The 18,553-nt window shown below is 41.3% G+C and overlaps 1 protein-coding gene and 1 long non-coding RNA gene across 3 annotated transcripts in view; one reads left to right on the top strand and one right to left on the bottom strand.

Annotated features, from left to right (window-relative positions):
- Positions 1-18,553, top strand: part of LOC115585068 (uncharacterized) — a 120,597-nt gene that overhangs the window by 1,540 nt on the left and 100,504 nt on the right. The gene's annotated exons all lie outside the window — the stretch shown is intronic.
- Positions 13,382-16,440, bottom strand: LOC115584708 (golgin subfamily A member 6-like protein 22). The gene has a single exon (XM_030422318.1). The coding sequence runs from the start codon at positions 16,406-16,408 to the stop codon at positions 13,985-13,987; it is 2,424 nt and encodes an 807-aa protein (XP_030278178.1). The 5' UTR covers positions 16,409-16,440; the 3' UTR covers positions 13,382-13,984.

Below are 18,553 nucleotides of genomic sequence, written 5' to 3'. Positions count from 1 at the left end.
ATCGTTCATGTTAATATTGGTATTTAATGGTAAAAAAGGCAGTAGTGGTTTAGTTACCGAAGATCAGATGTACGTTAAAACCACTGTAATATGTTCAGGAGTGCATGAACACTGTAACAACAGAAGGGAACAAGACAACAAACTTAATCTATCACTTCAAGCAGAAGCACTCGGTTGCATACAAGGAGAGCTCAAAAGCTATTGTGAGTTTGACCAGAAATATTTTGCACTATTTTGTCACAACATCAAGAACATAATTATTGCAGAAATTCCCTGAAATGCTGTGATGTTATATCATACCCCTGTTCAAGCAATTTGAGAAGGTTCCTTTCCTGTTTCAACATGACAAAGCTCCCCAGAGCAACAACTGAAGTCCATTAATAGAAGATTTTCCCAGTTTGCTGTGGAACAACTTGACCAGCCTGCACAGTGTCCTGATCTCAACCCTATTCAACCCTTAAGGGTGAACTGCAACAGGGACTGAGCCGGCCCGCATCGCCCATCATCAGTGTTAGACCTCACTGATGCTCTTCTGGGAGAAAGGTGTATATTTAATATTACAGTCTAGATATTGCTGGAGTTAATGATCTCTTTCTATATATCTGTGGATGTGAAATCTTTAGATTTTTAGGTTAATTATTTAATTATCTTGCACAACGGGAGAGAGAGAAAGAGAGATAAAGACCTGTTATCAGAAGAAAACAAAAAGTTATTCCCTCTTATAACTTCTATGACTGTAACTCCCAGATCAGGAGCGCCATGCCAGCATGGATAGATGGCGCCTTGACAACTGCAGCAACTGATTTAACCTGAAAATGTCAGATCAAGGTGTACACGTTATTGTCATGATAGTTATCTTCTAGGCAGAAATCAGGTGTGATTAAATGAGCCTGACGCTCATTTTTCAAATTGTCCATGTGATCTTGAGAAAACCAAATCGTTATCGTGAAAAATCCGCCTTTTGTTTTCTCAAGATAACAAGAAATTAATCAATTTTTGCGGAGAAAACAAGCTTTGTTATCTCGAGATAAATAATTCACTCATGATCTGGAGATAATGTTATTAAAAAAATAATTGCCACTCTCAGCTTCTGTAGAAATATGCCCTCTAATGTTGTTTTTGTATGATTACGACGGAGTGTGACTTCCTCACCCTCGGTCTGTTTTGATGGATTTCACGAGGTTCTTATAACCCAGTGAGAGGTCATAAAATGAACCACATGAGGAAGTTTAAAGCGCTGTAACCTTATTCTGTCGGCTGCTTTATTAAAAAAAAAAACCACACACAACTTGCAAATATTTATTCTGTCCTCGGATAAGAATCCTTTGCAGCACAATATGTTCTGCTCAGACAAAACAGTGAGAAACGTGTAGAAGTGATGACAGATTTCAGAGCGAGGACAGAATTTGCATGAAGGATGAGAGGGTTGATGTGTGCGGAGTCCATAGCAAAGTGATTTTTGATGTTCGTATGATGCGTCGCTGCACGCATGCACACAGAGAGTGGAACAAAACGATTGACAGTGAGCTTACTGGTTTTGTTTTTGTGAGTTTTTTGAGCCCCGTCGCTGTGTTTTGACAAAGAGTGCTGTCTGAGTATAAGTGCGTCTTTGTGATGACAGCACTGGAAAAGTGATCACGGCCCCGGGGACCCCCTCAAGAACCTCTGGATGTCGCCCGTGGAAACCCTTTGCATGTGGTCTCTCTGCTTGCAATAACACACACACACACACACACACACACACACACACACACACACACACACACACACACACGCACACACACACTCAGTAGAGCGTACACACACCTTAGTGGTGGTGACAGGCGGGAAAATCATCTCAGGATTTTGGTTGAGGTCCCCCTCTTTGTGTTTCTTAAAGTGTCTGTGACAAGACAGGAGAGTAATGATCGGTGTGTGTGTGTGTGTGTGTGTGTTCCTCTGTATGAGTAATGTAGAGTAACAGACAGAGAGGATTTGTGGTCAATGAGTCACAAACACCATATATCACATTTTTTATTTTCCCCTCACATTTGCAGCGCCAACATTGAAGGATCAAATAAAGTTCCTTTTAAAATTATTTATGCGGAAAAGCGACCTGCCCTTACGAAGTGATGAGAAGCACAGATTTTTCTTGCTGTAACAGAATCTTTGGCTTTTTTTGGACTCTGTGTAAAGATACAATATGTGACACATCTGCATCAATATGTTTGAAAACGTGTACTTACATTATCAGAATGTCAATGTCCAAACCCAGAGATATCCATATTTTTGATCACCTTATTTAATTTAATCTGGTCACCTGTCAAGACAAATTCCAATATATGATATGATGAGATGTCAGAGTGACGGAAAGAAGTCAGAGAAATGTCAACTAAATGTAACGCAAATTATTTAAAACAAAAAAAACGTTATTTTCTGCCTGAGTCATGGCAGTGACTTTACTTATAAAACAAATATGTCAAAAACAACCCAAATCAAATGTATCAAATCTAAAGAAAAGTGTTCTGAAATCAGATGTTAAAGAACAAAAAATTGGTTCCTGCTTTGGCAGAAATTTTTGGTTCATGAAGGACCAAATTGGTGGTAAGCCAAGTATGTTTTCAGGACCTGCGATAAATTTCTACTTTGGCCCAAACCTGATGAAGAGCCAATAGAAACTGTACTGTACTTTTCTTTAAGGTCCACTGTGAAGAATTTAGGATCATTTAGTCGGTTTAGTAATCATTTTATGTTTTCATTAGTATTTGATCACAAACTAAAACTTGTTATATTATTGTTACCTTAGAATGAGTCTTTTATATCTACAGAGGGAGCTGGCCTTCTTCTACAGAGTCCACCATGTAGCTCCACCAAGTTTCTACAGTAGCCCAGAACGGACAAACCAAACACTGGTTCTAGAGCGGGACTTTTTTAGCTGCCTCCGAAGATGAGGGTGAGAAGAAGGTTGTTCAGTTGGTTGCAATCTGCAACCTCACCACTAGACGTCACCAAATCCTACAAAACATTTAAAACATTTAATGTGTTAAAGAAGGGAGCAGATTTGAGTTTTGTCCGTCCTTCGGGAGGTAAAAACGATCTTTTACGAGTGAAGTAAATTCTGTGAATTCTCATCTCTTAACTGTGTAAATTGGCTTTTCTCTGTTTAAAATAGCTGGAACATAACAGGTAACTGATGTGGGTGTTAGGGATGGTGGCTGAGCCTTATGTGAACCTTTTTGTGGATGTTATGTTCTTTGTTTAGTGGCAGTTTTTTGTTTCTTTTCTTTTCGTTTGTTTAAATACTTATTAACTTTTATGTCGTGTGCCTGAGGTCCCCCTCGTAAAATGAGATGGCACATCTCAAGAGGTTTACCCTCCAATTAAAATTTGAAATAAAAATAGAATAAAGTTATGCAGATCCAAAAGTAACACAAAACAATTTTGTTTGAACGAGTAAAAAAAAAAAATCAGATTACCATAATAATAATTTGACTGTGAGTAATGAAACTCTCCTGGTACCTGTGTGTGTTCACTGTGGCACCTCAGCACCAGCTTTTTTATCTTATGTGCTTTTGAAGGTCAGTGAAGTACACTGACACTGTGTATGTATGCACATGTGAGCTCATATTTATTGTTAATTGAGCTGAATTGAGACCAGAAGCAAAAGCTTAAAGCAGAAAATGAGAGAAGCACTCAAGTGGCTATCAGTATCATAAAGGAACAAAAGTGAAGGAGGGGAGCGAGGGAGGAGGGATGAAAGGAGATGATTTGCAGCGTTAATCCAAATTGAATTACATTGATAACATCTCCCTTTCTGGCTTTATTTCACATATTTTTTTCCATTTCATTTCAAACATCCACTTTTCTTTTTTGGTTCCTCGGCCGACTTCAAGACGATATGAGACACAGTTTGTCTCTGGTAGCAGCTGGCTGGTCGCTCTCTACAATATTTCTTTAAAAAACACAAACTAATGAATGAACAAACAGCAATCAGTATGTATTCATTAGACTCTCTCTTGCTCTCTCTCTGTCACTCTGTTAATAGTGTGAATTAGCATATAAATGAGAGATAGCATGTGATAGAATCCATTCTGCTTCAATCTGTCCACTGGGACTTATGATTATCTCTTTCTCCTCCTTTTTTCTCCACTCCTTATTACTCTTTTTTCTTCGTCTCTGTCTGCCTCTCCTCCTCACAGCCAATTATTCCCGTCTTCCATTTCTGTTTGATGACTCCCCTTTTTTTTTTTTTGCTTTTATTAACCGATACAGTTAAAGAGTAATTCGTCGTGTTTGTGATTATTTGTTTACCTGGATGTGTGTTCAGGGCTGCCTTTGTGTGCGGTTAGTTTAAGCGTACTTAATTGCTCCTGACTAATTAGCAGATGAGTCGAGGCATTTGGGAGATAGACAGAGCACACACACACACATACACACACATACGGGGACGTCAATACACACATTTATAGCACCTTCTCTTCCGTGTCCTAAGTGTTCGTCTCTTGTTCCTTCCCTCTCTTGGCTTGGCGTCCCCAGACGGTTGAAGCCCAGCGGTACGCAGCAGGAGGTGTTAATGATGTGAGGGCTCTGTGTTCTCTGCTGGGAGCGATCTGTTGTGTGTTAGCGGCTGCTGTCTGTCACCATATGAAGAGAAAAACATCTTCATATAGTTCATGTGACTGTGTGGAGCTCTGAAACTGATGTCTCACTGTGATGTAGGTGTGTGAGTGTGTGTGTGTGCAAGTGTCTGGTTTTCCACTTTTCAGTTGCTCTGCATATTAAAAATCATGAATCTCCCGCCCGCTGTCCCTGCCAAACAACACTCAGACAACTTTATTGGTGTGTGTGTGTGTGTGTGTGTGTGTGTTTGTGTGAGGTCTTTGCGTCACTGTTCCCTTTTTATAATTAAGATTTGTTGGTCGTACGTATGCCTTATGGCTTCATGCTGAGTTTGTGTGTGTTTGTGTCTGTTGTGTGGGTGTCTGTGAGGTCATGTTGGGCAGAGGGAAGACTTGACATGACTTGTTTTCACTGTTGGAGAAAGGGCAGATATTTTATTTCACTGTTGGGGGGGGGACAATAAACAGAACTGTAGTGCTGTATCGTAGGCAACTGGACTTTCAGTGTTCTTGAAGACGTTCCACCTCCCATCCTCTCAGGCTTCTTTAGTTCTAAATAACTGAACGGGAGTTGCAGGCTTTAAACTCTGTGCTTTTAAACAAGGTCTACGATATAACATGATCTGTAGGACTGAGATCCTTCATCTACAAAAGCCAGAGTATTTTCTCAGGAGTGATTTCCAAAAGTACTGTTGTACTAAATATAGTAGAGTAAACACAGCAGAGACTAGTACTGATTAACTATATTGTATAATTAAAATGTAAATAAGCACATTCCAAGTTTATTTTTTGATGTAAACACTAAATCTAATTTTATTTGATATATTTTACATATTCTTATTGTGGATTTTATTTTCTATTTGGGATTTTTGACTTTTGCAGGACTTGTAAATGTAAACAAATCACCCTATTTGGCGATAAACCTCATTTTCATGCTTAGTTGGTGTTACGTTTCTGGCCACAGGGCTTGTAGCTCTGTTTTGGTCTCCACCAGCATTTTTCAGATGGGTAATGTTAAGCTATCATACCAGAGGCTTAAAATTATCATATTTTGTGGAGACTGAATAAATAAATGTGTAATTTTACTAGGCTTACTGGTGCATTCAAAGTAGCTTGACTTGAACCCAGTAGACTTTGAGAAAGTCCAGGAGAGGAGAACGACAGCCCTGCTGGTGAATCACGTTCATGATCATAGCCTACACCAAGAATGATTGGCTAGAAAGAGGCGATGTGAGGCCATGGATCAATATTTTGCTGATCATGACAGGAAGTGAGTGAAAACAGGATGGCATCAATTTAAACCACCTACCAATAGAGGTGTCAAACAATGGTTAAATTATCATTATGGCGTTTTTGGCATTAATGTGCGTAGATTGTACAGGGGTCATTATTTTACAAATATGATCATTATGGTACATCTGGCAATGATGGCTTCTGCAAAACACACATTCATTGGGTCTATCAGAGCTTTATTGTTGAAACTGTTGCCTGCGAGCAGTGAGACTGAAGCAAAACAGTAATGTTCTGGGTAAAACCAAAACAGTGAGCTGGTAGAGATGCTTTAAAACCCTGCAGAGCTGACCTTAAAAATAGTTTCTCCACTTGCAGTGTGAGTCACCTGTACAAGACGAGACAGAGTCAACTAACACTTGGGCTCAATGTGTCCATCATCAGGACCATCAGTCTCTAATGTTTGGTACTGTGTTTCGCTGACTCACTATTTTCTCTGGATAAATACTGAGAGCTGGCTCACACAAATAGAGTAGATGTTAGAGTAAACATTTGAATAGTCTTAATTATTGCCTTCAGAGGACAGTTTTCCATTAACCAAAATGTGAGGCTCCGCCAAATGAAACACACACTTTGGCACTGTGGCCTGAAGACAGAAAACCAAGAAAGTGATTCATCATTCAGAGGAACACTGGCACCGCTGTTTCACCAAAACGCAGATCTGCATTCATTTCTTTTTTTGGCTTCCATCCCCCTTTTTTTTCTGGTTCTGCTGTTTTGCTTTATTCCCCCCCTAAGTATTTTTTTGTTTTAGCAGCCTGCTGATGGTTAATCTCTGTAAGCTAAAACAACACACAGACACAGAGGACGCACAGCCGTGATGAGGATGGATGATGCCGGAGTGAGTGAATTAAAGTGAATCACAGAGTGTTAGGCTTCCCCTGCACAGGAGGAAAATTTCAAGACACACACACACACACACACACACACACACTCAAACACACCGAACCCTTAAGGTCTGACACCCTTTCAGATATCCGCATTAGACGCTACAATCCAATTCCTGGCTATCGTTTTACAAATCGAATCATGACACACCACTCATATTCAATATCACCAAACCTCCAGCCTTTTAGTTTGGCCTCTCAAACCACCGTGTAAAAGCTTCATCATGGGCCACGCTGATGAAATTACCCTCTATTATCCCCCCTCTCTCTTTCTCTTTCTCTCTCCAACTCTCACTCTCTCCTTTCTGTCTTACTTGAAGGAGTGTGCAGATTTAATTTACAGCAGGACTCATGAGCCACTTAGCGCAATCTCTCTCCGTGTGCAAGGATTGATTGATTAGGCCTTATCTTGTTATCTAGGTCTGTGGTCGTTTGATAGGCCTGTTTGTTCTCTCACTAGTCTCTCAGTCTTTCTATCTGTATCCCTTTCCTTTATGTAATTTCATGCCTCTGTCTTCTCTGTAGTGTGTGTGTGTGTGTGTGTGTGTGTGTGTGTGTGTGTGTGTGATGGCCTGCAGCTTCTCCGTCTACTTTTCCTCCAATGTGGGAATCAGACACTGATAAGGACGGATTGTCTTGCAAGATCAGAATTAGGAAATTACATGCTTTACCCGTTGCAGACTCACACCCTCCTCCCCTCTCTGTCTGCGGACTGCGAGATGAGATTGTTTCTCAGAATTTGCTCAAACTGCTCGGCAGTAATGGCCGACTAAGTGAATCTGCCGCTGATGCTTGTTGTTTGGTCAGTGGAGTTTCATTCATAAATAGTATTCAAGCTTTTAGCAGTGAGGGTTTTTATTTGAAGGAAGCAATATGGTTTATAACGAATGCAATAAGTCCACCTTAAGAAAAGTAATCCATTACTTATTACTTCTTATGTCCTGCTGATTGGAATAACTTTTTCTTTCCTCAACTCACAAAGGAAATTCTTCTAAGAGGACAGAATAGGCATGTAAAGCCTGAAACACACCGGGCCGACCGTTGGAACTCTATGGTGTGTGCTTTGTATTTCGATGCACTCTGTTCCGTCTTTTCCCGTTTTCATGTTTTGGATTACTGGCACTAGACTAGCGCCAACAGATCTTGTGCAAGCGCAGAACGTACATGCTACTGTGTAACTGGCAGCAGTCGAGGAGGTATGTTTCAATGCAACTTTTCTGCCGAACAGGTCAGACGAGAGGCAACAGAGTAGTCAGATAAAGGCAGTTGGCTGTTGGTTTGAGTCTGGGCTGTTACCAGCAGTTGGGAAACAACAGGAGAGACTAGTCTGAACTGTTGATGAGCTGCTTCTGTTATTAACCGACAAACTGTGACCTATACTCGACATTACGGCCTGTCAGACTGACTGACAACTTATACAAACTGATACCCTTTTGGCTAACTGCATGCAGTGAGGCTAACACTTTACGTTGCTTTCCCTGATCTCAGATATGATTGATTTAAAAAGAAAACAATTGACACGAGGAGGCTGAGTCTAAAATCTAGCTCTAGGCTACTTAATATGCAAGAACAAACAAGATAGATGTTACATCTTTTTTCTAAATTTTAAGATGCTAAATGAACTTTTGACGGTTATGAAACAACCTCAATTTAATACTGATGCCTCTAAATGACCTCTGTATGACTCATATAAGCAAACAAGATCATCAGTGAGAAGATTGGCTATTTTTAGAGTCATAATTAATGCCTGTTACCAGGTAGGATTTGTACTCATCGGGGTTGGATAAGTCATAAGATTAAATCTATGATTATGGTGGAGTGCTGAGGATGATTTGAGCCTTTTGAGTCTCACAGCCTGAGGGAAGAAGCTGCTCTGTAGTCTGGTGGCATCAAAGTTGTCTTTGTTTCACCATTGAATCTTGCGTCCATGGGGTTGCAACATCAAAAAAATGTATTTCTTTGTAGTAGCTTGAAGTAATTTTTGCTCATCTGCTTCAGTGAGTGTACACATTTGGAAACAGTGTTCAGCGCTACAGTAATGAAGCAGTTCATACATTTTACATCTGCATCAAACATCACTGTTACCGACCATAAAGGAATATTACAATGAATGAAGTGGTTGTGTTTTTTATGGGTCAAAAGACATGAACATTATTGTTTAGCGGTAAAGATTTTAATGTTATGCATCCCTGGAACAAAGTAATCATAACTTAGAAGTGCTCGTGCTCACTCAACCTTTAATTTCTACACCTCCACAACAAAAAGTAATTAATTTTGAATTGACTGGCTGTGCAGTGTGTTCACAACCGGAGACAGAACTTTTCCTGTTCTGACCCGACAGCGCAAACTTTTAAACCTCCCCTGTTCTCGCCCTGCTGTCGCTCCTCAAACCTTCATGCCCTCCTAAAATCTAAACTCACCCCTCCCGCGGTGCTTAAACTAGACTCTTCCTCACCCCTCTGCCCCTGTCTTCCCCCCACCCCCCCACCATCAGCCCTGACCACCTGCACTGCTCCTCCTCACCTGAGCTGCGGTCCTGAGCTCAACCCACCTCCAGGTCTCTTTTCCAGCCTCCTGCACTTTTCCCACCGTCTGCCCCGACCTGACTCGTAAACACACTCACACACACACATACACACACAAACACACACACAGTTGGAGCGGCAGGTTCCCTCTAATGACGTCCTCGGAGTATAATTAGTCTGGCCAATTAACAGCAGTAACGATGCTTGCATTCATTATGTCAAATTACACTGTGCTGACAAAGTGTCAACTCAGCTACGCTCACCTGCTGAGGGTATCTGCGTGTGTGTGAGTTTATGTGTGTGAATGTGTGTGCTTTTTAGTTTATTAAATCCTACTTCATCATTCCAGAGATGAAGAATGTCCTGCCCGTTTCTTCATTGTATGTCCTAACACACACGCACACACACGCATTCAATTAGCACACTTGCAGTAGATCTGTTATTCTGGTGCCTGTTGTCGTGGCGATGCTCTTGTGGCCAGGAATAAGGCCTGTGAAAGCAGTTGGATCAGTACATTGCATTATTAAATCATGGATATTGATTCCTTCTCTCTCTCTTTCTCTCTCTTTCTCTCTCTCTCTCTCTCTCGCTCTCTCTGTGTGAGTGTGTGTGTACGCAATGTTATTAAATGCTATATATTACTATGACTCAGATGGGGTGGTGGTAGCTGTGATCTGTGTGGCCTGAGATGTGATTTTTACACACACACACACAAACATTAGCATAACACTGATGAATGTGAGAGAGAGGTGGGGGCGGGGCCAGGAGCGGCTGGAGGTGGATTCATCTTAATTAGCATCTCGTTCCTCTGGAGGTAAATTACTCTGCTGGAAACACACACACACACACACACACACACACACAGACACACACGAAGGCAGAGGTATTAGGAGGTATTAGGTTAGGACTGTTTACTCAGGTAAAAGTAAAAGTAGTTCAGTAGTACAACAAATACTATTACTAGGACAAGTACTGTATTCAAAATTGTACTGAAGGAGAGGTTTTATTAATATAGTTTACACAAGTGTTAAAGTATGCAGAATGTCATCATCATAATTCATTTTACATCACTGGATTAGTATGTGTTGAAGCTGGTCAATATTGAACTAAGCTTACCGCCACATTTATGTAGATGATGCTTTTATCCATCGTGACTTTTATAAAATGCATTCAACCACATGGATACAGCAGCATATTCTCATATCAAAACCACTGCACAGGTTGATGGCCAGTGTCTCCAAAAACAAAATGTATCAACGTTCCCAAAACAACATAGCCATTGCAGCGTACCAGCGACAGGCATACCAGACTCACATTGTACGGATATATTTTGGTTAGGTTTAGTTTCACTGGTGATACTCATCCTCATGAAGGATTTGCTGCTCTTGATACCAAATCTCAACTTCCAACTTTGCTTTAATTATTACTACGACCACTAGAGGTCGCCATTCCAACAGTAAAAGTAAATATTACTTGTAAAAAGCTGCCAACACAGTCAACCTTATACGATGTGATTTCTGATGAGGACAGTCATGGATACAACCCCAAACTTACAGGAATCTTGCAAGTACATCAAATTCATCGTCATACTTTGGTGGTCTAACAACACATTAGATTTTATTCAATACATACAAGATATTCATTGATGTTTAATAATGTATTTTGTATCATTAATAAACATTAATCTGCAAAGTAAGATAAAAAATAAACAAAACTACTATGTATATGTAAGTGGATAATGTAGTTCCAGGCTGAAAGAATGTTGGGATAATGGTTGACTGATTAATGTAATAGAATACTTTGTGTCCGCTTTGTGCTGGAAGCCTTCGAGGCAGCGAGGACGGTGGCGAGGCCGGTCGTCCTTGTGTTTACGGCTGTGGGTGATGAGGTTGGAGCTCCACCCAATCTTATGTCATTATATCCATTTGATGAAACAACTAACTCATATGATATACAGTAATGGTCTGTTAAGAAATGCCTTTGGGTTGTTTTATTTTGTGATTTAGCTCATTTGGCTGTTAATGCAGAGCTTTATGATCAAAACAAATGTATCTACATGGATTAAAATCAAAAGAGACTCAGGTAACTAGTATTAAAAGGTGTATGAGTGGTTAACTATCTTATAATTTCATCACTGTGGGGTGGTGTGGTTCCTGTAGTTGCCATGGTGACAAAACCAGCACACAAAAGAAAGCCTTCAAAGCTTAACATTTTAGTGGCAAAGGACAATTACTGTTGGAATTTCGGCTGTATATAATGACGTGTCACTTTTCAATATTCAGTATTAGATGAGTGGTGGAGGAAGTACTCAGATCCTTTATTCATGTGCAAATACAACTACGTAACACTTTATTACAAGTCTTGCATCTCAACCTTTAATCACATTAAGGTGTAATCTGTTCTTGAAGTATCCCAAGTAAAAGCATGCGTTCTGCAGACAGATGACCTCTGCGTAGTTCAAGCTTTACAACAAACATTTAATGCTCAAGAACTGACAAACATGACATTATTATCATAATTGATTTTTATTTATTTATTTATTTTTTATACTTTTTAAGGCTATTTATTTTATTCTATTCTATTCTATTCTATTCTATTCTATTCTATTCTTATTCTATTCTAATTCTATTCTATTCTATTCTATTCTATTCTATGCTTATTCTATGCTTATTCTATTCTAATTCTATTCTATTCTATGCTTATTCTATGCTTATTCTATTCTAATTCTATTCTATGCTTATTCTATGCTTATTCTATTCTAATTCTATTCTATTCTATGCTTATTCTATGCTTATTCTGTTCTAATTCTATTCTATTCTATGCTTATTCTATTCTAATTCTATTCTATTCTATGCTTATTCTATGCTTATTCTATTCTAATTCTATTCTATTCTATGCTTATTCTATGCTTATTCTATTCTAATTCTATTCTATTCTATGCTTATTCTATGCTTATTCTATTCTAATTCTATTCTATTCTATTCTATTCTAATTCTATTCTATTCTATTCTAATTCTATTCTATTCTATTCTATTCTATTCTATTCTATTTAATTTTTCATGCAATTCTTTTTGTTAAGCCCAAACTTAAAGATGATGGATCAGTTCAGGGGACGGTACTGCTTCTACTGGTACTGTATAGTCTAACTAAATAACTAATAACTAACTACAAATGATTCAACCTAAACCACAGAGGAAATGGCTCTCTGAAGCCTGAAACACACCGGGCCAACCAGTGGCCATCTGAAGTGTTTGGGGAGACTCTGATGAGTTCGGGAACAAATCTGTTTGGTGTATTCAGCTGTGTTGGAAGCTTTTGGAACTGCATGGACAGCGTCTTCTCTGATTCAACTTGCGAAGTCTGAGAACGTTGGCTGTTGGCCATTGGATACTCTGATTGGTTGTGTGCCAGCTGTTTGACCATTCTGCTTGGAGATGTGCTAGTGAATTTGCGCAGTGTGTGGGAGAGGTGGAATCCTGTATGGGCCGCTGAACTCTATGGTGTTAGCTTTGTTTTTCTATCTTAACTTATTGAACTTTTTTCTTTTAATTAAAGAATTTCTTCTTCAATTAAGATAGGCGAACCGGAGCACCCGGAGAAAACCAATTGTCGCTCAGGGAGAACAAATGCGTGTGTTTGAGTCAGCTCTTGAGCGTGGCTCAGGCCACTAGAGGAATCTTCTGAACTATTTCTTCCTTGCGTCCTCTCTTTGCTGGTGAGATCTTCTAGCTGGGTCTTCATGGAGCTTTCTATCTCCTTCCACTCCTGCTCCTTTTCCTGCAGCATCTTCTTGAGACCCTCTGTGGCCTGAATGAGGGATGACTTTTCCTCCTGCCACTGTACCTGACGACCTCAGAACAACCTAGAAAGGACATGAGAAGAAACCTCGAGAGGCAATTCAGAGAGAGATCCCCTCCTTGGACGGCTGGGTGTCTGCGCATTTGTTCTTGTATGTTTGTGACACACAGTGATAGTTTCACACACCTGAACTTATTGAACTTTTTTCTTTTGATTAAAGAATTTCTTCTTCAATTAAGATAGGCGAACCGGAGCACCCGGAGAAAACCAATTGTCGCTCAGGGAGAACAAATGCGTGTGTTTGAGTCAGCTCTTGAGCGTGGCTCAGGCCACTAGAGGAACCTTCTGAACTATTTCTTCCTTGTGTCCTCTCTTTGCTGGTGAGATTTTCTAGCTAGGTCTTCATGGAGCTTTCTTTCTCCTTCCACTCCTGCTCCTTTTCCTGCAGCATCTTCTTGAGACCCTCTGTGGCCTGAATGAGGGATGACTTTTCCTCTTGCCACTGTACCTGACGACCTCAGAACAACCTTGAAAGGACTTGAGAAGAAACCTCGAGAGGCAATTCAGAGAGAGATCCCCTCCTTGGACGGCTGGGTGTCTACGCATTTGTTCTTGTATGTTTGTGACACACAGTGATAGTTTCACACACCTGAACTTATTGAACTTTTTTCTTTTAATTAAAGAATTTCTTCTTCAATTAAGGTAGGCTAACCGGAGCACCCGGAGAAAACCAATTGTCGCTCGCACACCTGAGCTAATTGAACTTTTTTCTTTTAATTAAAGAATTCTTCTTCAATTAAGGTAGGCTAACCGGAGCACCCGGAGAAAACCAATTGTCGCCCAGGGAGAACAAATGCGTGTGTTTAAGTCAGCTCCTGAGCGTGGATCAGGCCAAACAGAATAACCTTCTGTACCATTTCCTCTTTGTCTTCTTCTTGCTCATGAGATCTTCCAGCTGGGACTTCATGGAGCTTTCTACCTCCTCCCACTCCATTTTCTTTTCCTGCAGCATCTTCTCGAGACCCTCTGTGGTCTGAATGAGGGATGTCTTTTCCTCTTGCCACTCCACCAGATGACTTTGGAGCTTCTGCTCAACATTCGTCAGAGCAGCTGCGAGGGTTTTGTTCTTGTGGTTCTGCTCCTCCAGCTGATCCTCAAAGAGAGCTCTAGATTTCTCTATCTCCAGCAAAGTGATTGTATCCTGCTGCCGGCTGAGGCGCTCAGTCTCCAGGAGATCCTCTGCCTCTTTCAGGGCAGCTGCGATCTTCCTGGTTTCCTCTTTGTGCTCCTCAAGCTGGGCTTGATGGGAAGCCTGAGATCTTTCCTCAGCCTCCTTTGCTTCCTGTCTCATATCCTGAATGAGGGATGTCTTTTCCTCCTGCCACTTCACCTGACAACTCTCAAACTTCTGCTCAGCATTCTTCAGAGCGGCCGCAAGGGTTTTGTTCTTGCATTTCTGTTTATCCAGCTGAACCTCATTGAAAGCTCTAGATTCCTCATTATCCCTCAGCAGGCAGTTTTTCTCCTTGTACCAGTAGTAGCGCTCAGACTCCAGAAGTTCCTCTACCCTGTGCAGCTCTGATATGATCTTGCCGGTTTCCAAACTGTGATCATCCAGCAGGGTGATTTTCTCCTGCTGCCAGTAGTGGCGCTTAGTCTCCAGGAGATCCTCTGCCTTTTTCAGGGCAGCTGCGATCTTCCTGGTTTCCTCTCTGTGCTCCTCAAGCTGGGCTTGATGGAAAGTCTGAGATCTTTCCATAGCCTCCTTTGCTTCCTGTCTCATTTCCTGAATGAGGGATGTCTTTTCCTCCTGCCACTCTACCTGACAACTCTCAAACTTCTGCTCAACATTCATCAGAGTGTCCGCAAGGGTTTTGTTCTTGTGGTTCTCCTCCTCCAGCTGATCCTCAAAGAGGGCTCTAGATTTCTCTATCTCCAGCAGGGAGATCTTCTCCTGCTGCCGGCCGAGGCGCTCAGTCTCCAGGAGATCCTCTGCCTCTTTCAGGGCAGCTGCGATCTTCCTGGTTTCCTCTCTTTGCTCCTCAAGCTGGGTTTGATGGGAAGCCTGAGATCTTTCCTCAGCCTCCTTTGCTTCCTGTCTCATATCCTGAATGAGGGATGTCTTTTCCTCCTGCCACTCCACCTGACAACTCTCAAACTTCTGCTCAGCATTCCTCAGAGCGGCCGCAAGGGTTTTGTTCTTGCATTGCTGTTTATCCAGCTGAACCTCATTGAAAGCTCTAGATTCCTCATTATCCCTCAGCAGGCAGTTTTTCTCCTTGTACCAGTAGTAGCGCTCAGACTCCAGAAGTTCCTCTACCCTGTGCAGCTCTGATATGATCTTGCCGGTTTCCAAACTGTGATCATCCAGCAGGGTGATTTTCTCCTGCTGCCAGTAGTGGCGCTTAGTCTCCAGGAGATCCTCTGCCTTTTTCAGGGCAGCTGCGATCTTCCTGGTTTCCTCTCTGTGCTCCTCAAGCTGGGCTTGATGGAAAGTCTGAGATCTTTCCATAGCCTCCTTTGCTTCCTGTCTCATTTCCTGAATGAGGGATGTCTTTTCCTCCTGCCACTCTACCTGACAACTCTCAAACTTCTGCTCAACATTCATCAGAGCGTCCGCAAGGGTTTTGTTCTTGTGGTTCTCCTCCTCCAGCTGATCCTCAAAGAGGGCTCTAGATTTCTCTATCTCCAGCAGGGAGAACTTCTCCTGCTGCCGGCCGAGGCGCTCAGTCTCCAGGAGATCCTCTGCCTCTTTCAGGGCAGCTGCGATCTTCCTGGTTTCCTCTCTTTGCTCCTCAAGCTGGGCTTGATGGAAAGCCTCTTTCTCTGCCATTTTTTCCAGCAGCTTCTGAACCTCTGCCCTCTCAAATACAAGATCAGTCTCTAGCTTTTCGGCTTTTGTGTGAGCCTCAAGAGCTGTTCCATTCAAATGAAGGACTGTGTGTGTCTCTGAGACGGTTTGGAGCTCTGATTTCAGAGCCTTGAGCTCCTCTGACTTCAGATTCTCCGACTGTTTCTTCTCCTGCGATGTGTCTTGAAGGGTCTCGCTGTGAGAAGTCTGCACCTCAGTCATCACCTCAGGTTCATCGCAGACCAAGTCTCCGTGAGGGGAAAGTGAAGCGCATGAAGGTTGAGCCTTCTTTGATGTTTCCAGATTTTTCCTGTCTAGGCTGTTCATTAGTCTCTTTTTTATCCTACCCCGAGTCCTTCCACTTTTTCGTTTCCTTCTGTTATTATCCTCAAAGTCTTCTTCCTTCTTGTTCATCTTTGATCTCGTGTCTAATTCTGTCTCACTCTGTGTACGATCCATTGCGATGGTCTTAGCAGAACTGGCAATAAAAAGTCAGAAACTCTCCTGTAACCTTTTTTCAACATTCTAGAATGCCGGAAATCCTTTCTATCAAAGACCCACTGATGACATCATCAGTGGGTCTTTGATAGAAAGGATTTCCGGCTTTGACATTCTTCCTTCTGTTGCCATAGCAACAATACCAATGTTATTGATGGCCATTTGTACACAGTGTATTTATTCAAAATTGTGAATTCATTTTTCTAAATAAACAAACTAAATAAACAAACTCTCTTTGTTTTCATGTCTGAATTAACAAACTGACTTTAAATTACACTTACTGATGACTTAGATGTGACAGAGGAATTCAACAACACTCATTTTGAAAATCTTTAGTCATGACTCATGACAATTTTGTAGCATACATGAACCAGATTTGATTGTCTGCCTCAAGATTTCCAAATCCTGTTATCCCAATATTAACAGGCATGAACAACCAGTTGATGTTCAGGCAGAAGGTTGAGAGAGAAGCTGCTGAAGCCAAGAGTGTAAAAACCATCATGGATACTGTGTCACCTGCGATGTTTACATCCTGTATTTTGTTGTCAGCGCTTGTGTTTCTAGTGTTGTTGTGTAGTTCCCCTCCTCCTCATCGAACACATGCCTCAAACACTAAAACCAGCGAGACCACCCTGAGAGAGGATATAGTAATCACAGGGTGATGAGAAAGATCTTATTTAATGTACCACAATATCCCGAACCCTTAAAGGGACAGCACAATGTCATACTGTTTAATTTGTTGTGTGATGTGGCAAACCCTGCCACCCTTCTGGCTTATCACTGAAAATGGAGTTGCACATGAAATATTGCATGTGGATACTAGGGGTGGTGAAAAAAATCGATTATTTATTAATCGCGATTATAATATTGACGATTATGATTCGATTATTAAATTTCCAAAAATCGATTTAAAAAAAAAAAAACTGTTTTTTTTTTTTTTTTTTTAAATAGTAATACAAACTGAAGTACTCCTCTTACTGGCTTCCGCTACATGGTCCACAGTCTGGAGCCAAGATATGTTATTCCATCTCAGAGCTTTTTCACACTTAAATCGATTCCAAATCTTTACAAGGAGACAAACCTTTCTGTGCAAGTGTCCCTCAACTCTGCTGACAGGGTAGCAATAACCTGCGATGCCTGGACATCCAGAGCTACTGTCTCATACGTGACCGTTACAGCTCATTATGTCAGCAGTTAATGGAAGCTAATGTGCTACGTACTTCAGACGAAAGCTATGGATGATAGCCACACAAGCGCAAATATGTGTGAGTTTCACACATGCATGATGACATACAATTGTAAATATAAATGAATGTGGTGTTTTTTTTTTATTTTTAGGGCCCGAGCACTGACCGGTGCGAGGACCTATTGAATCTGCTAGGACTATTCTTCTATTTCTCAACATTGATTGCAGTTTTGGAGGCCCGAACATACCCCAAAACTCACCAAACTTGGAATGTACATCACATCTGGTGAAAAATTTGATAATTTAATTTCAGTGGTTGGGGGGTGTGGCCTGGGGACTCTCTAGCGCCCTCTGCTGTAAATCCCTGCATCATACATGCACATACATTTCCGAAATTTGGCATGCGTATCATGACCAGACGCACAAAAAACGTCCGGGACCCTCAAAGCCCTCAGTCCATCAGGAAGTTGGCCATTTTGATTGCGGCCGCCATTTTGTAACATTACGTGCCCCATACTTTAATGAACTCCTACAGATTTAACCCCACAGACTTCACAGTCAGTCTTCCTCTAGTCACACTCAGTCTCATCCTCATACCTTGAAGATGACAATTTATCAGAAGCTTTCGCCTACATCAAACACGGTGGGCGTGGTGATGCGCTCCATTTGATGCTTCGCCATAAACCATCAACTCCTTATAACTTCAATATACAATTTCCCATCTACATCAAATTTCTCACATATGTGTAGGGGGTCGCACTGATCACGTCTACGCATCAATACTAAGTCGGCCATTTTGATTTTGGTACCATTTTGAAACGTTTCCTTGCCTCGTACTTTAATGAACTCCTACAGATTTAACACCACAGACTTCACATTCAGTCAGTCTTATCCTCACTCCTTGAAGATGAACATTTATC

The sequence above is a fragment of the Sparus aurata genome, chromosome 1 (assembly GCF_900880675.1).
Source record: "Sparus aurata chromosome 1, fSpaAur1.1, whole genome shotgun sequence".
Classification (NCBI taxonomy): Eukaryota; Metazoa; Chordata; class Actinopteri; order Spariformes; family Sparidae; genus Sparus; species Sparus aurata.
The sequence above is the reverse complement of the archived record's forward strand: the minus strand, read 5'-3'. Positions and strand labels throughout refer to the sequence as shown.

Bases quoted from the DNA above. Each gene is read 5' to 3' on its own strand.
- LOC115584708 (XM_030422318.1), bottom strand. From the start codon at position 16,408: ATGGATCGTACACAGAGTGAGACAGAATTAGACACGAGATCAAAGATG.